The sequence below is a fragment of the Procambarus clarkii genome, chromosome 46 (assembly GCF_040958095.1).
Source record: "Procambarus clarkii isolate CNS0578487 chromosome 46, FALCON_Pclarkii_2.0, whole genome shotgun sequence".
NCBI lineage: Eukaryota > Metazoa > Arthropoda > Malacostraca > Decapoda > Cambaridae > Procambarus > Procambarus clarkii.
The window spans coordinates 6,364,777-6,389,451 of NC_091195.1; the positions used below are offsets into that span (position 1 = coordinate 6,364,777).

The following is a 24,675-nucleotide window of genomic DNA, read 5'->3' on the forward strand; positions in this document are numbered from 1 at the left end:
AGGCGGCCCTTTATGTACCTCTAGGCGGCCTTTTATGCGCCTCTAGGCGGCCTTTATGTACCTCTAGGCGGCTCCTTTATGTGCCTCTAGGCGGCCCTTTATGTGCCTCTTGGAGGCCCTTTATGTACCTCAAGGCGGCCTTTTATGTGCCTCTAGGCGGCCCTTTATGTGCCTCTTGGCGGCCCTTTATGTACCTCTAGGCAGCCCTTTATGTGCCTCTAGGCGGCCCTTTATGTGCCTCTCGGCGGCCCTTTATGTACCTATAGGCGGCCCTTTATGTACCTCTAGGCAGCCCTTTATGTGCCTCTAGGCGGCCCTTTATGTGCCTCTAGGTGGCCCTTATGTGCCTCTTGGCGGCCCTTTATGTACCTCTAGGCGGCCCTTTATACACCTATATACATGATATACATGATCACCACCTACAAAATTTTCAGGAACTGACAGGGTGGGACAAGGTCCAACTAATTAGCACGTGTGGAACATGAACAAGGGGACACAGGTAGAAACTTAATACCCAAATGAGCCACAGAGACATTAGAAATACTTTTTCAGTGTCAGAGTAGTTAACAGATGGAATGCATTAGACAGTGATGTTATGGAGGCTGACTCCATACACAGTTTCATATGTAGATTTGATAGAGCCGAAGAATCAAGAATCTGTACACCAGTAGATTGACACTTGAGAGGCGGGACCAAAGAGCTGAAGCTCAACCCCCGCAAGCACAAACTGCTGAGACGAGACGAGAAGTGCCGCATCTGCACTATAGGCGCGGGACCAAGCAGGGGTCCCACAGAGGGAGTGTCAGTGGAGGTGGTGTTCCCCCGGACCTCCCAGCCAGCGGGCGTGTGTACTCATACTTACACTAATATACTCTGGCCCTGTGTGTACATTCTCTACCGTTTGATATTACACGTAATGGTAAATAAGGGTAATATTCCCTGGTGAAATAATAATAATTATAACTCCTTGTGATAAGTATACAAGGCCGAGTGTGAGTATACAAGGCCGTGTGATGGTGCAATCACTGGTATGTGGAGCCTTGAGCCGTCATATCCTGGCTGGTCACCGTAAACGTATCAACAAAACTATTGAACATTTATACGAGTGAAAAATGTTGAGAACGGGCAGCAGATTTATTTATATACGAGAAAGTACAATGGGTTGTGTCAGTGTAGAACTTTAAGTGATTATTTACTTTCTTTTGGTACGTTCTTGGTACTATTGTACCAAGTACAATTGGTACTTTCTTGGAGAGACACTAACACGTACAGTATGTTGATTCTCTGCTGTATGGTGGACTGGCAGGTGTGTGGACAGTGTTGTAGTGAAGTTATGGAGGAAAATATTGTTAAGTGACTCACATATTTATATTTATCGTCATTGTTTAAGATACTGGCAGTAAATTTATTTGAAATGTTTTAATAATTTACTAGTAGGGACACCCGGTGGAGCCCGGGTCTCCCTGTCTTTCTCTCACACAATTAACTGTCTCTCCCTTCTCCCAGTTCTCTTTCCCCCCTCTCTCTTTCTCTCCCCCCTCTCTTTCTCTCCCCCTCTCTCCCTTTACCTACACCTCTCTACCACCTCCCTCTCTCACTCTCTCTCTCTCTCTCTCTCTCTCTCTCTCTCTCTCTCTCTCTCTCTCTCTCTCTCTCTCTCTCTCTCTCTCTCTCTCTCTCTCTCTCTCTCTCTCTCTCTCTTCCCTCTCTCTCTCTCTCTCTCTCTCTCTCTCTCTCTCTCTCTCTCTCTCTCTCTCTCTCTCTCTCTCTCTCGCTCTCTCTCTCTCTCTCTCTCTCTCTCTCTCTCTCTCTCTCTCTCTCTCTCTCTCTCTCTCTCTCTCTCTCCCCTCTCTCTCATTCTCTCTCCCCTTTCTCTCTCTCTCTCTCTCGCTCTCTCTCTCTCTCTCTCTCTCTCTCTCTCTCTCTCTCTCTCTCTCTCTCTCTCTCTCTCTCTCTCTCTCTCTCTCTCTCTCTCTCTCCCCTCTCTCTCATTCTCTCTCCCCTTTCTCTCTCTCTCTCCCGTCTCTCTCTCTCTCCCCCGTCTCTCTCTCTCGCTCTGTTTCTCTCCCCCTCTCTCTTTCTCTCTCCCTATCTCTTTCTCTCCCCCCCTCTCTCTCTCTCTCTCTCTCTCTCTCCCTCTTTCTCTCTCTCTCTCTCTCTCTCTCTCTCTCTCTCTCTCTCTCTCTCTCTCTCTCTCTCTCTCTCTCTCTCTCTCTCTCTCTCTCTCTCTCTCTCTCTCTTCCCTCTCTCTCTCTCTCTCCCTCCCTCTTCACATCTCTCCCTACCTGCCTCTGTCTCCATCTTCCCCTGTCTTTTGACAACTGTAAAAGTCACATGTTCTCGCAGCTGCGGGCTCGGGATGATGGGAAGAATATATATGTTAATATTCCTGTGATCAGTCCGTAATAACTGCTTTCAAATTGTTGTTTACCAAGTATTTGTCCGGAGGCCGGAATCTTAATGTTGTGGGGCTGACTGTGTGACTGTGGCGGGCTGTTCTCTCCTGAACTGTGTTGCTGGTTCACAAGGAACACTGTTGCTGGTTCACAAGGAACACTGTTGCTGGTTCACAAGAAACACTGTTGCTGGTTCACAAGGAACACTTGCTGGTTCACAAGGAACACTGCTGCTGGTTCACAAGGAACACTGTTGCTGGTTCACAAGGAACACTGTTGCTGGTTCACAAGGAACACTGTTGCTGGTTCACAAGGAACACTGTTGCTGGTTCACAAGGAACACTGTTGCTGGTTCACAAGGAACACTGTTGCTGATTCACAAAGAACACTGTTGATGGTTCACAAGGAACACTGTTGCTGGTTCACAAGGAACACTGTTGCTGGTTCACAAGGAACACTGTTGCTGGTTCACAAGGAACACTGTTGCTGATTCACAAAGAACACTGTTGATGGTTCACAAGGAACACTGTTGATGGTTCACAAGGAACACTGTTGCTGGTTCACAAGGAACATTGTTGTTGGTTTACATGGAACACTGTTGCTGGTTCAGAAGGAACACTGTTGCTGATTCACAAGGAACACTGTTGCTGGTTCACAAGGAACATTGTTGCTAGTTCAGAAGGAAGACTGTTGCTAGTTCAGAAGGAAGACTGTTGCTGGTTCACAAGGAACACTGTTGCTAGTTCAAGAGGAAGACTGTTGCTAGTTCAGGAGGAAGACTGTTGCTAGTTCAGAAGGAAGACTGTTGCTAGTTCAGAAGGAAGACGGTTGCTAGTTCAGAAGGAAGACTGTTGCTAGTTCAGAAGGAACACTGTTGCTAGTTCAGAAGGAAGACTGTTGCTAGTTCAGAAGGAAGACTGTTGCTGGTTCACAAGGAACAGTGTTGCTCATTCACAAGGAACATTGTTGCTAGTTCAGAAGGAAGACTGTTGCTAGTTCAGAAGGAAGACTGTTGCGAGTTCAGAAGGAACACTGTTGCTAGTTCAGAAGGAAGACTGTTGCTAGTTCAGAAGGAAGACTGTTGCTGGTTCACAAGGAACAGTGTTGCTCATTCACAAGGAACATTGTTGCTAGTTCAGAAGGAAGACTGTTGCTAGTTCAGAAGGAAGACTGTTGCTAGTTCAGAAGGAAGACGGTTGCTAGTTCAGAAGGAACACTGTTGCTGGTTCAGAAGGAAGACTGTTGCTAGTTCAGAAGGAAGACTGGTGCTAGTTCAGAAGGAAGACTGGTGCTAGTTCAGAAGGAAGACTGTTGCTAGTTCAGAAGGAAGACTGTTGCTAGTTCAGAAGGAAGACTGTTGCTAGTTCAGAAGGATGACTGTTGCTGGTTCACAAGGAACAGTGTTGCTCATTCACAAGGAACATTGTTGCTAGTTCAGAAGGAAGACTGTTGCTAGTTCAGAAGGAAGACTGTTGCTAGTTCAAGAGGAAGACTGTTGCTAGTTCAGGAGAAAGACTGTTGCTAGTTCAGAAGGAACACTGTTGCTAGTTCAGAAGGAAGACTGTTGCTAGTTCAGAAGTAAGACTGTTGCTAGTTCAGAAGGAAGACTGGTGCTAGTTCAGAAGGAAGACTGTTGCTAGTTCAGAAGGAAGACTGGTGCTATTTCAGAAGGAAGACTGGTGCTAGTTCAGAAGGAAGACTGTTGCTAGTTCAGAAGGAAGGCTGTTGCTAGTTCAGAAGGAAGACTGTTGGTAGTTCATGAGGAAGACTGTTGCTAGTTCAGAAGGAAGACTGTTGCTAGTTCAGAAGGAAGACTGGTGCTAGTTCAGAAGGAAGACTGTTGCTAGTTCAGAAGGAAGACTGTTGCTAGTTCAGAAGGAAGACTGTTGCTAGTTCAGAAGGAAGACTGTTGCTAGTTCAGGAGAAAGACTGGTGCTAGTTCAGAAGGAAGGCTGTTGCTAGTTCAGAAGGAAGACTGTTGCTAGTTCAGAAGGAAGACTAGTGCTAGTTCAGGAGGAAGACTGGTGCTAGTTTAGAAGGAAGACTGGTGCTAGTTCAGAAGGAAGACTGTTGCTAGTTCAGGAGGAAGACTGGTGCTAGTTCAGAAGGAAGACTGTTGCTAGTTCAGAAGGAAGACTGGTGCTAGTTCAGAAGGAAGACTGTTGCTAGTTCAGAAGGAAGACTGTTGCTAGTTCAGAAGGAAGACTGTTGCTAGTTCAGGAGGAAGACTGGTGCTAGTTCAGAAGGAAGACTGTTGCTAGTTCAGGAGGAAGACTGTTGCTAGTTTAGAAGGAAGACTGTTGCTAGTTCAGACGGAAGACTGTTGCTAGTTCAAGAGGAAGACTGTTGCTAGTTCAGAAGGAAGACTGTTGCTAGTTCAGGAGGAAGACTGTTGCTAGTTCAGAAGGAAGACTGTTGCTAGTTCAGAAGGAAGACTGTTGCTAGTTCAGGAGGAAGACTGTTGCTAGTTCAGAAGGAAGACTGTTGCTAGTTCAGAAGGAAGACTGTTGCTAGTTCAGAAGGAAGACTGTTGCTAGTTCAGAAGGAAGACTGTTGCTAGTTCAAGAGGAAGACTGTTGCTAGTTCAGAAGGAAGACTGTTGCTAGTTCAGGATGAAGACTGTTGCTAGTTCAGACGGAAGACTGTTGCTAGTTCAGGAGGAAGACTGTTGCTAGTTCAGAAGGAAGACTGTTGCTAGTTCAGAAGGAACACTGTTGCTAGTTCAGAAGGAAGACTGTTGCTAGTTCAGAAGGAAGACTGTTGCTAGTTCAAGAGGAAGACTGTTGCTAGTTCAGAAGGAAGACTGTTGCTAGTTCAGGAGGAAGACTGTTGCTAGTTCAGAAGGAAGACTGTTGCTAGTTCAGGAGGAAGACTGTTGCTAGTTCAGAAGGAAGACTGTTGCTAGTTCAGAAGGAAGACTCTTGCTAGTTCAGAAGGAAGACTGTTGCTAGTTCAGAAGGAAGACTGTTGCTAGTTCAGAAGGAAGACTGTTGCTAGTTCAGAAGGTAGACTGTTGCTAGTTCAGAAGGAAGACTGTTGCTAGTTCAGAAGTAAGACTGTTGCTAGTTCAGAAGGAAGACTGTTGCTAGTTCAGAAGGAACACTGTTGCTAGTTCAGAAGGAAGACTGTTGCTAGTTCAGGAGGAAGACTGGTGCTAGTTCAGAAGGATGACTGTTGCTAGTTCAGAAGGAACACTGTTGCTAGTTCAGGAGGAAGACTGGTGCTAGTTCAGGAGGAAGACTGGTGCTAGTTCAGAAGGAAGACTGTTGCTTGTTCAGGAGGAAGACTGTTGCTAATTCAGAAGGAAGACTGTTACTAGTTCAGGAGGAAGACTGTTGCTAATTCAGAAGGAAGACTGTTGCTAGTTCAGAAGTAAGACTGTTGCTAGTACAGAAGGAAGACTGTTGCTAGTTCAGAAGGAAGACTGTTGCTAGTTCAGAAGGAAGACTGTTGCTAGTTCAGAAGGAAGACTGTTGCTAGTTCAGAAGGAAGACTGTTGCTAGTTCAGAAGGAAGACTGGTGCTAGTTCAGAAGGAAGACTGTTGCTAGTTCAGAAGGAAGACTGGTGCTAGTTCAGAAGGAAGACTGTTGCTAGTTCAGAAGGAAGACTGTTGCTAGTTCAGAAGGAAGACTGTTGCTAGTTCAGAAGGAAGACTGTTGCTAGTTCAGGAGGAAGACTGTTGCTAGTTCAGAAGGAAGACTGTTGCTAGTTCAGAAGGAAGACTGTTGCTAGTTCAGAAGGAAGACAGGTTATTCAAGTTACTTGAAAGACTGGAAGTTTCAGTTTAGTACATAAATATATTGAATAAAGGTAAGAGTATTCTGGGATATATTTCTAGATGTTGTAGCACCAATATATCTAATAGAATTGTTCACCTTGCTCCTGCCCTTGTTGAGCCCCAGTTGGATTATACTGTTCATTGTTGGTCTCTGTATTACAGAATGAACATAAGTTCACTTGGTCTTGTTCAGAGAATAATAACAATCAATAACAGGAATTAGAAACCTCCTTTATGAAGAGATATTAAGAAAAACTAAATTCACATTCTCTTATTCGTCCTTTATGTGCCTCTAGGCGGCCCCTTTATGTGCCTCCAGGCGGCCCTTTATGTACCTCTAGGCGGCCCCTTAATGCACCTCTAGGCGGCCCTTTATGTGTCTCTAGGCGACCCTTTATGTGCCTTTAGGCGGCCCTTTATGTACCTCTAGGTGGCCCTTTATGTGCCTCCAGGCGGCCCTTTATGTGCCTCTAGGCGGTCCTTTATGTGCCTCTAGGCGGCCCTTTATGTGCCTTTAGGCGGCCCTTTATGTACCTCTAAGCGGCCTCTTACGTACCTCTAGGCGGCCCATTATGTACCTCCAGGCGACCCATTATGCACATCAAGGCGACCCATTATGCACATCAAGGCGGCCCTTTATATGCCTGTAGTCGGCCCTTTATGTGCCTCTTGGTGGCCCTTTTTGTAACTCCAGAAGACCCATTATGTACCTCTAGGCGCCTCTTTATGTACCTCTAGGCGGTTCTTTATGTACCTCTAGGTTGTCCTCTATGTACTTCTCGGCGGTCTTTTATGTACCTGTAGGTGGCCCCATTATGTACCACTAGGCGCCTCTTTATATACCTCTAGGCGGATCTTTATCCTTTAAACTGCGCGTGGCGTATGTATACGCCCTGAGTAACATGTCCCATGGTGCGCATGGCGTATATATACGCCCTGAGTAACATGTCCCATGGTGCGCATGGCGTATATATACGCCCTGAGTAACATGTCCCATGGTGCGCATGGCGTATATATACGCCCTGAGGAACATGTCCCATGGTGCGCATGGCGTATATATACACCCTGAGTAACATGTCCCATGGTGCGCATGGCGTATATATACGCCCTGAGTAACATGTCCCATGGTGCGCATGGCGTATATATACACCCTGAGTAACATGTCCCATGGTGCGCATGGCGTATATATACACCCTGAGTAACATGTCCCATGGTGCGCATGGCGTATATATACGCCCTGAGTAACATGTCCCATGGTGCGCATGGCGTATATATACACCCTGAGTAACATGTCCCATGGTGCGCATGGCGTATATATACACCCTGAGTAACATGTCCCATGGTGCGCATGGCGTATATATACGCCCTGAGTAACATGTCCCATGGTGCGCATGGCGTATATATACGCCCTGAGTAACATGTCCCATGGTGCGCATGGCGTATATATACGCCCTGAGTAACATGTCCCATGGTGCGCATGGCGTATATATACGCCCTGAGTAACATGTCCCATGGTGCGCATGGCGTATATATACGCCCTGAGTAACATGTCCCATGGTGCGCATGGCGTATATATACGCCCTGAGTAACATGTCCCATGGTGCGCATGGCGTATATATACGCCATAGGGTGCCAGGCCTGATTCAAATGGCCCGCGGCTACACGGGGTTCACAGTAGCTTCCTCGGGGCTCTTGTAAACAGATGCCATTTTAAAAAAATATCGTGGGCAATATTCTGAGGTGTGAGAGGCACAGTACTGTTGGAGCAACCAAGGCCGGCGCACGCAGCATGAGCGAACAGCATTGCTGTTCAGCTTGTGACCACAGCATCGCCGAGAAATGTTTAAATAAATATATAATTGTTATTATTTAGCGATGACAATATTACAGATGACCCATGACTGTGTTATAAATAACCAGGGTTGTGATAATAGCAGGATTGTTGTAATAATTAGCGCTGTGGGAGGAGTGATGCTGAGAGACGGAGGGAGACAGCATCGTTTACTGTGTGGCTAGCTGTTATTGTTTGCATTCACCATACCAGGTCAGTGGTTCTCTATGGTGAACACAAATGTAGATACTTATATATAATGTGTGTATTAGTGTAATAACAGCAAAAGGATTATGCTGGGAGGAGCCATATGGGTGACGGAGGTGACGTCGTCTGCACGATTTGTCTAGCTGTTTAGAGGGTGGCCACTATGCTCTTTGGGCGCACTACAAGCTTAGGTGTACAGTTACGGTGCATAAAACATGTAGATATTTATATATAATATGTGTATATAGGGTAATAACACTGCAAACGGTATTGTTGGGGGAGAAAGTTTAGTGCGTGTGACCTTGAAAGAGTGAGGGAGCCGCCAGCCGCCATCTGTGTATAGCGCCAGCACTAACTTAATGGTTCGTTATGGTGACCAAAACATGCAGATACTTATATATAACCTGTGTATAGAGTGTAATAGCAGCAAAACTATTTGTTCATTGTTTTATAAGCATAATTGAATCACTAATATGCACATCATACTTTTGAGTATAGCGATTATTCACCACTTTTATTATATAAATATATTACAATACACACTATTGAATAATATTACTGCAAAAAAACTAAGAAAAAATCAATCGAAGACATTGAAACAATTAAGTAATAATATCTTTGTGGCAACTCCCACCTGTCAGCGCAGGTGACGCTGACCGGGTCTGACGACCGCTCTGTCAACACCAACTTTTTGCCAGACTTCCTCGGTCAATTGCGCCCAAAATATGTCACCTACGATTGTTTTCGCCGTGCTCAGGGGACACAAATTAACATGTTTAGAAGACGAAAAAAAAATTTTGAATTTTTTTTCTTGCGCACAGGGGTGTAAATGTCCCAAGGACCCCTGAGCAGGGTAAGGGTTACGTACCTCTAGGTGGCCCAATATGTACCGCTAGGCGGCCATATATGTACCTCTAGGCGGCCTTTTTATATACCTCTAGGCGGCCCATTATGTACCTCTAGGCGGCCCTTTATGTACCTCTAGGCGGCCCTTTACGTACCTCTAGGCGGCCCATTATGTAACTCTAGGCGGTCTCTTTATGTACCTCTAAGCGGCACTTTATATACCTCTAGGCGGCCCTTTATGTACCTCTAGGCGGCCCTTTATGTACCTCTAGGCGATCTCTTTATGTACCTCTAAGCGGCATTTTATGTACATCTAGGCGATCTCTTTATGTACCTCTAAGCGGCACTTTATGTACCTCTAGGCGGCCTTTTATGTACCTTTAGGCTGCGCTCTATTTACCTCTAGGCGGCCCCTTTAAGTACCTTTAGGCGGACCCTTTATGTACCTCTAGGCGGCCCCTTTATGTGCCTCTAGGCGGCCCTTTATGTACCTCTAGGCGCCCCTTTATGCACCTCTAGGCGGCCCCTTTATGTACCTCTAGGCGGCCCTTTATGTACCTCTAGGCGGCCCTTTATGTACCTCTAGGCGGCCCTTTATGTGCCTCTAGGCGGCCCTTTATGTACCTCTAGGCGGCCCTTTATGTACCTCTAGGCGGCCCTTTATGTGCCTCTAGGCGGCACTTTATGTGCCTCTAGGCGGCCCCTTTATATACCTCTAGGCAGCCCTCTAAATGCCTCTAGGCGGCGACTTTATATACCTCTTGGCGGCCCCTTTATATACCTCTTGGCGGCCCCTTTATAAACCTCTAGGCGGCCCCTTTATATACCTCTTGGCGGCCCCTTTATATAACTCTAGGCGGCCCCTTTATATACCTCTAGGCGGCCCTTTATGTACCTCTAGGCGGCCCTTTATGTGCCACTAGGCGGCCTCTTTCTGCACCTCTAGGCGGCCCCTTTATGTACCTCTAGGCGGCCCCTTTATATACCTCTAGGCGGCCCTTTATGTACCTCTAGGCGGCCTTTATGTGCCACTAGGCGGCCTCTTTCTGCACCTCTAGTCGGCCTCTTTCTGCACCTCTAGGCGGCCCCTTTATATACCTCTAGGCAGCCTCTTTCTGCACCTCTAGGCGGCCCTTTATGTGCCACTAGGCGGCCCCTTTATGTACCTCTAGGGGGCTCCTTTGTGTGCCTCTAGGCGGCCCTTTATGTACCTCTACGCGGCCCCTTTATGTGCCTCTAGGCGGCTCCTTTATGTACCTCTAAGCGGCCCCTTTATGTGCCTCTAGGCGGCCCTTTATGTACCTCTAGGCGGCCCTTTATGTATCTCTAGGCGGCCCCTTTATGCACCTCTAGGCGGCCCTTTATGTACCTCTAGGCGGCCCCTTTATGTACCTCTAGGCGGCCCTTTATGTGCCTCTAGGCGGCTCCTTTATGTACCTCTAGGCGGCCCCTTTATATACCTCTAGGCGGCCCCTTTATATACCTCTTGGCGGCCCCTTTATATACCTCTAGGCGGCCCCTTTATATACCTCTAGGCGGCCCTTTATGTACCTCTAGGCGGCCCTTTATGTGCCACTAGGCGGCCCCTTTATGTACCTCTAGGCGGCTCCTTTGTGTGCCTCTAGGCGGCCCTTTATGTACCTCTAGGCGGCCCCTTTATGTGCCTCTAGGCGGCTCCTTTATGTACCTCTAGGCGGCCCCTTTATGTGCCTCTAGGCGGCCTTTTATGTACCTCTAGGCGGCCCTTTATGTATCTCTAGGCGGCCCCTTTATGCACCTCTAGGCGGCCCTTTATGTACCTCTAGGCGGCTCCTTTATGTGCCTCTAGGCGGCCCTTTATGTGCCTCTAGGCGGCCCTTTATGTACTCCGCGGCCCTTTATGTACCTCTAGGCGGCTCCTTTATGTGCCTATAGGCGGCCCTTTATGCATCTCTAGGCGGCCATTTATGCTACTTTAGGCGGCCTTTTATGTGTCTCTAGGCGGCCCTTTATATATCTCTAGGCGGTCCTTTATGTGCCTCTAGGCGGCCCTTTATGTACCTCTAGGCGGCCCTTTATGCAACTCTAGGCGGCCCATTATGTACCTCTAGGCGGCCCTTTATGCAACTCTAGGCGGCCCTTTATGTACCTCTAGGCGGCCCCTTTATGTGCCTCTAGGCGGCCCCTTTATGTGCCTCTAGGCAGCCCTTTATGTAACTCTAGGCGGCCCTTTATGTATCTCTAGGCGGCCCCTTCATGCACCTCTAGGCGGCCCTTTATGTACCTCTAGGCGGCCCCTTTATGTGCCTCTAGGCGGCTCCTTTATATATCTCTAGGCGGCCCCTTTATATACCTCTTGGCGGCCCCTTTATATACATCTAGGCGGCCCCTTTATATACCTCTAGGCGGCCCTTTATGTACCTCTAGGCGGCCCTTTATGTGCCACTAGGCGGCCCCTTTATGTACCTCTAGGCGGCTCCTTTGTGTGCCTCTAGGCGGCCCTTTATGTACCTCTAGGCGGCCCCTTTATGTGCCTCTAGGCGGCTCCTTTATGTACCTCTAGGCGGCCCCTTTATGTGCCTCTAGGCGGCCCTTTATGTACCTCTAGGCGGCCCTTTATGTATCTCTAGGCGGCCCCTTTATGCACCTCTAGGCGGCCCTTTATGTACCTCTAGGCGGCCCCTTTATGTGCCTCTAGGCGGCCCTTTATGTACCTCTAGGCGGCCCTTTATGCAACTCTAGGAGGCCCATTATGTACCTCTAGGCGGCCCTTTATGCAACTCTAGGCAGCCCTTTATGTACCTCTAGGCGGCCCCTTTATGTGCCTCTAGGCGGCCCCTTTATGTACCTCTAGGCGGCCCCTTTATGCACCTCTAGGCGGCCCTTTATGTACCTTTAGACGGCCATTTATGTTCCTCTAGGCGGCTCATTATGCACCTCTAGGCGGCCCTTTATGTACCTCTAGGCGGCCCCTTTATGCACCTCTAGGTGGCCCTTTATGTACATCTAGGCGGCCCCTTTATGCACCTCTAGGTGGCCCTTTATGTACCTCTAGGCGGCCCCTTTATGTGCCTCTAGGCGATCCCTTTATATACCTTTAGGCGGCCCTTTATGTACCTCTAGGCGGCCGCTTTATGTGCCTCTAGTCGGCGCCTTTATGTGCCTCTAGGCGGCCCTTTATGTGCCTCTAGGCGGCCCCTTTATGTGCCTCTAGGCGGCCCCTTTATATACCTCTAGGCGGCCCCTTTATATACCTCTAGGCGGCCCTTTATGTGCCTCTCGGCGGCCCCTTTATGTTCTTCTAGGCGGCCCTTTATGTGCCTCTAGCGGCCCTTTATGTACCTCCAGGCGGCCACTTTATGCACCTCTAGGCGGCCCTTAATGTAACTCTAGGTGGTTCCTTTATGTACCTCTAGGCGGCCCTTTATTTACCTCTAGGCGGCCCTTTATGTACCTCCAGGCGGCCCTTTATGTACCCCGAGGCGGCTCCTTTATGTACCTCTAGGCGGCCCTTTATGTGCCTCTAGGCGGCCACTTTATGCACCTCTAGGCGGCCCTTTATATGCCTCTAGGCGGCCCCTTTATGCACCTCTAGGCGGCCTTTTTATGTACCTCCAGGCGGCCCTTTATGTACCTCTAGGCAGCCCTTTATGTACCTCTCAGCGACCCCTTTATGTACCTCTAGGCGGCCCTTTATGTACCTCTAAGCGGCCCCTTTATGTGTCTCCAGGCGGCCCTTTATGTACCTCCAGCCGGCCCCTTTATGTGCCTCTAGGCGGCCTCTTTATGTACCTCTAGGCGGCCCTTTATGTACCTCTAAGCGGCCCCTTTATGTACCTCTAGGCGGCCCCTTCATGTGCCTCTAGGCGGCCCTTTATGTACCTCTAGGCGGCCCTTTATGTACCTCTAAGCGGCCCCTTTATGTACCTCTAGGCGGCCTCTTTATGTACCTCTAGGCGGCCCTTTATGTACCTCTAAGCGGCCCCTTTATGTACCTCTCGGCGGCCCCTTCATTTGCCTCTAGGCGGCCCTTTATGTACCTCTAGGCGGACCCATTATGTACCTCTTGGCGGTCCTTTATGTATCTCTAGGCGGCACTTTATGTACCTCTAGGCGGACCCATTATGTACCTCTTGGCGGTCCTTTATGTATCTCTAGGCGGCCCTTTATGTACCTCTAGGCGGACTCATTATGTACCTCTTGGCGGTCCTTTAAGTATCTCTAGGCGGCCCATTTATTTGCCTTTAGGCTGCCCTTTTATGTGCCTCTAGGCGGACCCATTATGTACCTCTAGGCGGCCCCTTTATGCACCTCTAGGCGGACCCATTATGTACCTCTTGGCGGCCCTTTATGTGCCTTTAGACGGCCCATTTACGTGCCTAAATGTGGCCCTTTAGGTGCCTCCAGGTGGTCCCTTTATTTTCCCTTAGACGGCCCTTTAAGTACCTCTAGGCGGCCCTTTATATACCTCTTGGCGCCTCTTTATGTGCCTCTAGGCGGCCCTTTATGTACCTGTAGGTGGCCTTTTTTGCGCCTCTAGGCGGCCCTTTAAGCACCTCTAGGTGGCTCACTTATGTGCCTTTAGGCGGCCTTTCTATATATCTCTAGATGGCCCATTTATGTACCTCTAGGCGGCCTTTTTATGTACCTCTAGGCGGCCCATTTATGTACTTCTAGGCGGCCCTTTATGTACCTCTAGGCGGCCTTTTTATGTACCTCTAGGCGGCCCATTTATGTACTGCTAGGCGGCCCATTTATGCACCTCTAGGCTGCCCTTTATATGCCTCTAGGCGGCCCCTTTACGTACCTCCAGGCGACCCTTTATGTACCTCAAGGCGGCCCTTTACATAGCTCCAGGCGGCCATTTATGTACCCCGAGGCGGCCCCTTTATTCACCTCTAGGCGGCCCCTTTATGTACCTCTAGCCGGCCTTTTTATGTACCTCTAGGCGGCCCACTTATGCACCTCTAGGCGGACCCATTATGTACCTCTTGGCGGCCCTTTATGTGCCTTTAGACGGCGCATTTACGTGCCTAAATGTGGCCCTTTAGGTGCCTCCAGGTGGTCCCTTTATTTTCCCTTAGACGGCCCTTTAAGTACCTCTAGGCGGCCCTTTATGTACCTCTTGGCGCCTCTTTATGTGCCTCTAGGCGGCCCTTTATGTACCTGTAGGTGGCCTTTTTTGCGCCTCTAGGCGGCCCTTTATGCACCTCTAGGTGGCTCATTTATGTGCCTTTAGGCGGCCTTTCTATATATCTCTAGATGGCCCATTTATGTACCTCTAGGCGGCCCTTTATGTACCTCTAGGTGGCCTTTTTATGTACCTCTAGGCGGCCCATTTATGTACTGCTAGGCGTCCCATTTATGCACCTCTAGGCTGCCCTTTATGTGCCTCTAGGCGGCCCCTTTACGTACCTCCAGGCGACCTTTTATGTACCTCAAGGCGGCCCTTTATATAGCTCCAGGCGGCCATTTATGTACCCCGAGGCGGCTCCTTTATTTGCCTCTAGGCGGCCCTTTATGTGCCTCTGAGCGGCCCTTTATGTACGCCTAGGCGGCCCTTTATGTACCTCCAGGCGGCCCTTTATGTACCCCGAGGCGGCTCCTTTATGTACCTCTAGGCGGCCCCTTTATGTTCCTCTAGGCGGCCTTTTTATGAGCCTCTAAGCGGCCCTTTATGTGCCTCTAGGTGGCCCTTTATGTGCTTCTGGGCGGCCCCTTTATCTACCTCTAGGCGGCCCTTTAGTTCCTCTATGTGGCCTTTTAAGTACCACTACGCGGCCCTTTATGTTCCTCTAGGCGGCCCTTTATATACCTCTAGGCGCCCCTTTATGTACCTCTAGGCGGCCCTTTATGCGCCTCTAGGCGGCCCATTTATATGCCTCTAGGTGGCCTCTTTATGTACCTCCAGGCGGTCTCTTTATGGATCTCTAGGCGGCCCCTTTATGTACCTCTAGACGGCCCTTTATGTACCTCTAGGCGGCCCTTTATATACCTCTAGGCGGCCCTTTATGTACCTCTAGGCGGCCGTTTATGTACCTGTAGGCGGCCCTTTATGTACATCTAGGCGGCCCTTTATGTGCCTCTAGGCGGCCCTTTATGTACCTCCAGGCGGCCCTTTATGTACCTCTTGGCAGCCCTTTATGTACCTCTCAGCGACCCCTTTATGTACCTCCAGGCGGCCCTATATGTACCTCTAAGCGGCCCCTTTATGTACCTCCAGGCGGCCCCTTTATGTGCCTCTAGGCGGCCCCTTTATGTGCCTCTAGGCAGCCCTTTATGTACCTCTAGGCGGCCCCTTTATGTACCTCTCAACGACCCCTTTATGTACCTCTAAGCGGCCTCTTTATGTACCTCCAGGCGACCCTTTATGTACCTCAATTCGGCCCTTTATGTGCCTATTGGGGGCCCTTTATGTGCCTCTAGGCGGCCCTTTATGTGCCTCTTGGCGGCCCTTTATGTACCTCAAGGCGGCTATTTATGTGCCTATAGGGGGCCCTTTATGTACCTCTAAGCGGCCTCTTTATGTACCTCCAGGCGACCCTTTATGTACCTACAGGCGACCCTTTATGTTCCTCAAGGCGGCCTTTTATGTACCTCTAGGCTGCCCTTTATGTACCTCCAGGCGACCCTTTATGTACCTCCAGGCGGCCCTTTATGTGCCTCTAGGCTGCCCTTTATGTACCTCCAGGCGGCCCTTTATGTACCTCCAGGCGGCCCTTTATGTGCCTCTAGGCGGCCCTTTATGTAACTCTAGGCGGCTCCTTTATGTTCCTCAAGGCGGCCCTTTATGTACCTCTTGGCTGCCCTTTATGTACCTCCAGGCGACCCTTTATGTACCTCCAGGCGGCCCTTTATGTACCTCTAGGCGGCCCTTTATGTACCCCGAGGCGGCTCCTTTATGTACCTCTAAGCGGCCCTTTATGCACCTCTAGGCTGCCCTTTATGTACCTCTAAGCGGCCCTTTATGCACCTCTAGGCTGCCTTTTATGTACCTCTAGGCGGCCCTTTATGTGCCTTTAGGCGGCTCCTTTATGTTCCTCAAGGCGGCCCTTTATGTACCTCTAGGCTGCCCTTTATGTACCTCTAGGCTGCCCTTTATGTACCTCTAGGCGGCCCTTTATGTGCCTGTAGGCGGCCCCTTTATGCACCTCTAGGCTACCCCTTTATGCACCTCTAGGCGGCCCCTTTATGTGCCTCTAGGCGGCCCTTTATGTGCCTCTAGGCGACCCTTTATGCACCTCTTTATGTGCCTCTAGGCGGCCCCTTTATGTACCTCTAATCGGCTCTTTATGTGCCTCTAATCGGCTCTTTATGTGCCTCTAGGCGGCCCCTTTATGTGCCTCTAATCGGCTCTTTATGTGCCTCTAGGCGGCCCCTTTATGTGCCACTAGGCGGCCCCTTTATGCGCCTCTAGGCGGCCCCTTTATGTGCCTCTAATCGGCTCTTTATGTGCCTCTAGGCGGCCCTTTATGTGCATCTAGGCGGCCCTTTATGTACTTCTAGGCGGCCCTTTATGTGCATCTAGGCGGCCCTTTATGTACTTCTAGGCGGCCCTTTATGTGCATCTAGGCGGCTCTTTATGTACCTCAAGGTGGCCCTTTTTTGTGTCTCTATGTGGCTTTTTTTGGGGCCTCTAGGCGGCCATTTTATGTGCCTCAAGGCGGCATTTTTTGTGCCTCGAGGCAGCCATTTTATGTGCCTCAAGGCGAACTTTTTTTGGCCTCATGGCGGCCATTTTATGTGCCACTAGGAGGCCCTTTTTGTGCCTGTAGGCGACATGTTTATGGGCTTTTATGGGGCCAATTTTAAGAGCCTCTAGGCGGCCATTTTTTTTTTGCCTCATGCCGGCCGTTTTATTTGCCTCTAGGCGGCCATTTTATTTGCCTCTAGGCGGCCATTTTATGTGCCTCTAGGCGGCCCCTCTATGTACCTACAAGCGACCCATTATGTGCCTCTAGGCGGCCCTTTATGTGCCTCCTGGCGGCCATTTTATGTGCCTCTAGGCGGCCATTTTATGTGCCTCTAGGCGGCCATTTTATGTGCCTCTCGGCGGCCATTTTATGTGCCTCTAGTCGGCCATTTTATATGATGAGCCTCTACGCGGCCCTCCATCATTGCTCCTATAAGAGACTCTCAGGGGACGGAAGTTTACTTGTAGTAAACTCCATGTAAGTTGTTAACATTATACTGTGAATATTGTCCACAAGAGAGCGGAGGGGGAGAGGGCGATCTACACAGAAGCTCAGCTGGGAACCCTTGCAAGAAAATAAATAAATAATTCAAAGCCTAATTAATATGATATAGCAAAGTTCGTGGTAGGGGGGTAGCTTTGGTACTCTTTAAAGTTGTACTCCCTACATATATGCCATTCCCTGTTGGGCACATACCCAGCAGGAATTACTGTTAGAAATTATTTGAGGCTAGCTCCCTGAGTAGGGTCTTCTAGCTCGCATAGACAGAGAAGCTGACATTATTTCTTATTGATACAGATTTATCATTTCTTGTTGTATTTTGTGTTGATATAGTTAACAACTTATTATTACAACCTTCGACATAACTTTTCATCCTTTGACAACATCAATAATATCAACTATACTTTCCGAAGAATGTGTAAACATAGCTTCCTTAATCTCTCTTAATAAGGGAGATTTCTAATTCCTGAGATCAACTTTGTCATTCTTCTCTTTACGGGTTCAAGTTAAATTATGTCCAGTATATTGTATGGTGACCAAACTGAACTGCATAATCTAAATAGGTCCTTACAAGAGCAAGATAAAGGCAGAGAATAACATTACTAAATGCTACACCGTATATTTCTGTGTGAGAAAATGAGCACCATTACTCTACCTAAACCAGAAGCCAACACCACAATGATCACAGGAGTTAGGTCAAAATATTGACAAGTTTTAAGTTATAAAATATAACAAAATGCAGGAGGCAGACTTTGGAATTTTATTTGTTTTAGTGATCTCAAAAATGTATTTCTGACCTAATGTTTAACACTAACATCTTGTTTTAATAACGTTAAATTGTTCTTCCAGATGACAGAAATCTGAAGAGTATAAAGACAGAAGAAATTAACTAGTTAAAGAACAAATTGAAAATAACAAATAAAGCTGGAACCGAACATTGCATTAACATGTGAACACATTTTGTAAAATTTGGTTTATTTGGAAATCACTTATATTTTTGGTCAATTAAGTGACTGTATTGTGGTTAATGCAGTCGGATCATCACCGATTAGATCCGAGTTTGATTCCCTGGCAATGTGAGATGCTCAGCCTCCTGATACCTCTGTTCACCTAGCAGTAAACATTAACCTGGAAATTAGTCAACTGTTGAGGGATGCATCCTGAGGAAGGTCTGTCGTTGGCTTAGGAAGGCCTACACAAGCCTAACAAGCTGCCCGTCTCCGACAGTGGGAAACAATGTTATGTTTTTAAACATAATATAATAACAAAACCAGCGTGGGACATTTACTGCTCCTGAGAAACTTGACAACAGTTTTGTGAGGTGAGAATCATACGGCCCAATATGTCGGCCTCGAGTCCTGTTATCCATCCGGAAGATGTGAACAGACTGCGGTATGGACTGGCTGTGACTAAGGCAGGACGAGACACGCTAGCAAGTGTGTTTATGTGGTCGTACCGGGGCACCTTCCCAGTAGTGACTTACCTCACTCAGGACTTGGGGTACACCAATGCTCAGTACAGGCGTGTCTTCGATGCTCACCAGAGGGATAAACTCGAAGTTTCCTCTGACGCGGCAACTTTTGACATCACCCTGTTGTATAAACTCCTGCAACGTGTGTGTGGTCTGGCTGAGATGAATGACCCCACGTGGACCACTCCAGGGCCTCAGGGACCATCACTTGAACACCTCATTTACAGCCTGAAGCAACACCGAAACACGTTGGCCCATGATAATGTGGGAATGTCAGAGCAAGATCTTACGTCAACACTGACGGAGCTCAGTGACTTATTGGCCAAGATGCTGGCTGAGGCCGGCGTCCGGTGTGGGACAAACAGCCAGGATGTGGACCACGTGACCAGAGATGTCACCAAGTATATTGGTGATCTGCTAGCAAAGGTCACAGATATCAGAGAAGAAGTTAAGCAGAAGAGCAAGCAGGAGCTAAGTGACGAGTATAAACTGCTGTACCAGATTGTTCCCGCACCCTGGCTCCTCCTCAACATTAACTACAACCCAAGTCTTGCTTTTACACGACTGCGACTCCTTGAAGATCCCGTCATAGGGGCAAGACCCTCCCACGCTGCCAAGGGTCAGGATATAAACTATGAAGACATCTTGAGTATGAGACGAGAGAACGGAAGAGTCCCTGAGTGTGTCCTCCTGACGGGGGAAGGTGGTATGGGCAAGACAACTTTACTCAAGCTCATCCTCGAGAAGTGGGTAGAGGACCCTGCTGCCATACGTCACCTGGGCACCGTGAACCTCGTTTTCTATGTTCAGTGCAGGGACTCACATCTTAATACCTTCGATGGTCTCCTCCGCCAGTTGCTGCCTCAAACACTTAGTGATTCTGGTGCCGACTTCCAGCTGTTTAAGGAGATAATCTTGAGCTTAAATATATTAGTCCTGATTGACGGCTACGACGAGGTCAACGACCATTCAGGAAGGCTGGTGGAGGAGCTGTTGCACCTGCCTGGCAAGGATGTGAGGTTGGTGATAACCACACGGCCGGGGTGGGACCAACAACTGTCACAGCTCGTCCCAGACACCAGACCTCGCTGCAACATCCTCGTCTTGGGCATCACTCCAGAACGTCGCGTGGAGTTCGCCGAGAGAACCATCAAGGTGCTGGTGGAGGAAGAGAGCCAACGGAGTGTCATCACAGGGAGGTTTACCCACCGGCTGGAGCAGATGAGTCAGTTCCTGGGTGAGTACCTCAACACTCCACTCACCTTGACCTTGTTGGCGCTGCTGTGTGTCGAGGCTCCAGAAGAATTTAACAACCTCACCACAAACACTCAAGTCTACGAGAAGATTCATGACTTCATAACCAGCAAACTGGTGTCCAGACTTACAGACAAACATGTGGTTGACCCCAAAGGAAAATGTGACCAGTTTCTGTTGTTCTTCGAAGAGATTAGTTTAAGAGGGATCCAGAGGCAGGAGTACGACCTTTGGCTGGAGACTGAAGCGGAGATTAGGGAGAAGTGTGACACTCTTGGACTGCCGCAGGAGGAGGTCTTGTCCAACTATTTCACAAGAACCAGCTACCGTCGGGGACTCAATGTGGTGTGGGTGTTTGGCTATGTTCACGCCAGGTACCAGGAGTATTGTGCCAGCAGGAGGCTGGTCGCTCTCTTGTTGAGGGCTGAGCAAGACCGAGGTGATCCAGCATCACACCGTGTGTCAGGGGAAAGCTCTATAATCATTGACCTCTTGGTGGGTGTTGTACGTAAGGAAAAGGGTTCCTTGGGAGATCACCTGAGAGAGTCAACGTTTGATATTAGCGCCGTGCAACAAGAGTTAAGGAAGCGCCCCAGATGGCAGAACATTTTAGTCAGCACTACCGGGGTGCTGTGTGCCCGGGGAGTAGAGCATAAGTTCATTACTCACATAATTGACCTGTGCGAGATGGTTACACTTAAGACTGACGAGCTGTTGAAGCATGTAGCAGAGTCCTGCGGGAGTGAGCACGTCATCCAAGCCGTGTGTGAGAAGCTGCGTACAGAACAAGAGTGGAGAATAATGAGTGTTGACTCGTGGGTTGTCCTGCCGCTTGTTCTTAAGAATGTGACACCTAAGAACATTTACCTAAACATATACAATACACCCCAACTAAAGCAGCACCTGCCTACACTGTCTGCACTGTCAGTGCTGGCAAAAATGAAGGTAACCATATCCTTAGTTCTTGGCGATAGTTTATACAGCAAAGACGAAAATATTGATAAATCAAAACAATGTTTGGAGAGGCTGACAGCCCCCGGCAGTAAGTGTACCTTAGAGAAGTTTGATGGTCGCTTGCCTGATGCAGCCATACCCCTCCTGCCTCACACCCTCGAGAGCCTCTACCTGGTCCTCACACCACAGCAACTGCCCGTCCTCATCCGTCACCTGCCTCACCTTCCTCACCTGCAGACTCTTGGTAAATATTCATATTTTCCACCATAATTTTTAGAGTTATTTATTAATACCAAAATTACGCAAAGGGCTTCATTCGTCATGTTTAATATAGTAATTCAGATTTATATTGTTTACATATATGTTTACAACCTTATGGACGAAAGATTCCTTATATTGTTTACAAACATAATCACCTTAAGGGAGATAAACACCTTATTTTGTTTACAAATATAGTCACCTTAAGAGCGACAAATACCTTATATTGTTTACAAATATAGTCACCTTAAGAGCGACAAACACCTTATATTGTTTACAAATGTAGTCACCTTAAGGTTGACAAACCTTCTACTTTGATTACAAATATAGACTTATTAAGGGCGACTACTCCATGAATACTAAATTTTCGAAACATTCCGCTGCTGTATATATTCTTGTGCATAAATAATTTCATGAAGTATTTAGCGACGCCATACTTTTGGTTCAGATGACTTACCACTTTGACTTTGACTCGTGGTACAGATCTCCTTTCACTGTGACCTAATTCCTGTTCAAGATGACCTTTCACTGTGACCTAATTCCTGTTCAAGATGACTTTTCACTGTGAACCTAATTCCTATTCAGGATGACCTTGCACTGTGACCTAATTCCTGTTCAGGATGACCTTTCACTGTGACCTAATTCCTGTTCAAGATGACCTTTTACTGTGACCTAATTCCTGTTCAAGATGACCTTTCACTGTGACCTAATTCCTGTTCAAGATGACCTTTCACTGTGACCTAATTCCTGTTCAGGATGACCTTTCACTGTGACCTAATTCCTGTTCAGGATGACCTTTCTCTGTGACCTAATTCCTGTTCAAGATGACCTTTCACTGTGACCTAATTCCTGTTCAAGATGACCTTTCTCTGTGACCTAATTCCTGTTCAAGATGACCTTTCACTGTGACCTAATTCCTGTTCAAGATGACCTTTCACTGTGACCTAATTCCTGTTTAAGATGACCTTATACTGTGACCTAATTTCTGTTCAAGATGACCTTTCACACTGACCTAATTCCTGTTAAAGATAAATTTTCTCTGTGACCTAATTCCTGTTCAAGATGACCTTTCACTGTGACCTAATTCCTGTCCAAGATGACCTTTTACTGTGACGTAATTCCTGTTCAAGATGACCTTTCACTGTGACCTAATTCCTGTTTAAGAGGACCTTTCACTGTGACCTTGATCCCTTGGTTAATTAGACCTTCCGTAACTTTGATCCTTAATTCAGGTGACCCATCTATCCCTGTGACCTTGATACTTGGTCTAGATGACCTTTCACTGTGACCTTGACTTAGTTTATATGACCTTCTAATGCGACCTTGACCATTGATAAAGATAACCATGACTGTGACCTTGACCATGATACAGATGACCTTGACCATTGATACAGATGACCTTGACTGTGACCTTGACCATTGACACAGATGACTTTGACTGTGACCTTGACCATTGACACAGATGACCTTGACTATTGATACAGATGACCTTGACCATTGACACAGATGACCTTGACCATTGACACAGATGACCTTGACTATTGATACAGATGACCTTGACCATTGATACAGATAAACTTGACAGTTGATACAGGTAACTTTGACTGTGACCTTGACAATTGATACAGACAACCTTGACTGTGACCTTGACAATTGATACAGATAACCTTGACTGTGACCTTGATCATTGATACAGATGACTTTGACCATTGATACAGATGACCTTGACCATTGATACATATGACCTTGACCATTGATACAGATGACCTTGACCATTGATTCAGATGACCTTGACCATTGATACATATGACCTTGACCATTGATACAGATGACCTTGACCATTGACACAGATGACCTTGACCATTGATACAGGTAACCTTGACTGTGACCTTGACAATTGATACAGATGACCTTGACAGTGACCTTGACCATTGTTACCGATGACCTTGACCGTGGCTTTTAAAAGCTATTAATACATAGTTTAGATGCTATTAATACTGTCCAAAATACGGACTTGTCATCAGGTAATAAACCCAGCAGTAAGGTGAGTGGATGGCTCAGTATGTCTTCTTGTTATATCTTAGAACATACCAGTAACGACCGTGACTGTATCTCAGTGTATGTCTTCAGACATTGTCCTGGACGCCACGGGCTACGTGGTCCCGGACACCCTGGACGCCACGGGCTTCGTGGACCAGGACACCCTGGACGCCACGGGCTACGTGGACCCGGACACCCTGGACACTCTGCCGTACCAGGGAAGGACGCTCATCCTGACCATCAACCGGGGCCTCACTGATGACGACCCCGCCATAGACTGGTGCTGCCGCCTGGCGGCTCAGCTGTGTACTCCCTCAAGAGAAGGGAATATTCGCCTGGTCTTCTATCACTCGCGTCTCACCAGTACGTATTGACGACATTTTAACACGTGAATATCTGTAACTCAGTTATTTAATTCACAGTGCTTCCAGTGGTTTCAAAAATATTTTTACATTAAAAGTCATGAATTAGAGAACTTATAAGGCTTCTTGTGTAACTTTGAGCACCGTTTAGCGACCAAGAATATTCATTAAGCAAGCTTCACTGCTTATAAGATAACACTGATCAATATTTAGCCCAACATTGTCTTGCTTAATACAAGCTAGATTTACTTGATATAAGTTTTCTTTGGCATGAGTGTGTGACATAGACAGGTGTGGGTGGAGAGAGTAGCCAGGTGTGGGCTTTAGTGTTCCCTCTCATGTGCAGGTGTGGGTCGGGAGAGTAGCCAGGTGTGGGCTTTAGTGTTCCCTCCCATCTACAGGTGTGGGTGGGGAGAGTAGCCAGGTGTGGGCTTTAGTGTTCCCTCTCATGTGCAGGTGTGGGTCGGAAGAGTAGCCAGGTGTGGGCTTTAGTGTTCCCTCTCATGTGCAGGTGTGGGTCGGGAGAGTAGCCAGGTGTGGGCTTCCGTGTTCCTTCCCATCTGCAGGTGTGGGTGGGGAGAGTAGCCAGGTGTGGGCTTTAGTGTTCCCTCTCATCTGCAGGTGTGGGTGGGGAGAGTAGCCAGGTGTGGGCTTTACTGTTCCCTCTCATCTACAGGTGTGGGTAGGGAGAGTAGCCAGGTGTAGGCTTCCGTGTTCCTTCCAATCAGCAGGTGTGGGTGGGGAGAGTAGCCAGGTGTGGTCTTCCGTGTTCCTTCCCATCTGCAGGTGTGGGTGGGGAGAGAAGCTAGGTGTGGGCTTTAGTGTTCCCTCTCATGTGTAGGTGTGGGTGGGGAGAGTAGCCAGGTGTGGGCTTCAGTGTTCCCTCTCATCTGCAGGTTTGGGTGGGGAGAGTAGCCAGGTGTGACAACGTTTGTTTTCATGTATTAGCTACGTTATTGTGTGGTTGTAAATAAGTTGCCACAACTTACTGCACAACTTTGGCTAAACAATTTTGAGACCGTGTCGCAACCTTAAATGTTGCATAAAAATCGTTTTCCTGATTGATGGAATATATTTAAAAAAATGTAGAAATACTTTAAAAA

The 24,675-nt window shown here is 48.0% G+C and overlaps 1 protein-coding gene across 1 annotated transcript in view; it reads left to right on the plus strand.

Moving 5' to 3' along the window:
- Nucleotides 1-825: 825 nt before the first annotated feature.
- LOC123750003 (uncharacterized) overlaps nt 826-24,675 on the plus strand; it is a 43,201-nt gene continuing 19,351 nt past the window's right edge. Inside the window, exons 1-3 of the mRNA XM_069301527.1 lie at nt 826-919; nt 18,083-21,156; nt 23,301-23,573. Of these exons, the coding sequence (XP_069157628.1) occupies nt 18,576-21,156; nt 23,301-23,573 (2,854 nt within the window). The 5' untranslated portion in view covers nt 826-919; nt 18,083-18,575. The remainder of the gene's footprint in view (nt 920-18,082; nt 21,157-23,300; nt 23,574-24,675) is intronic.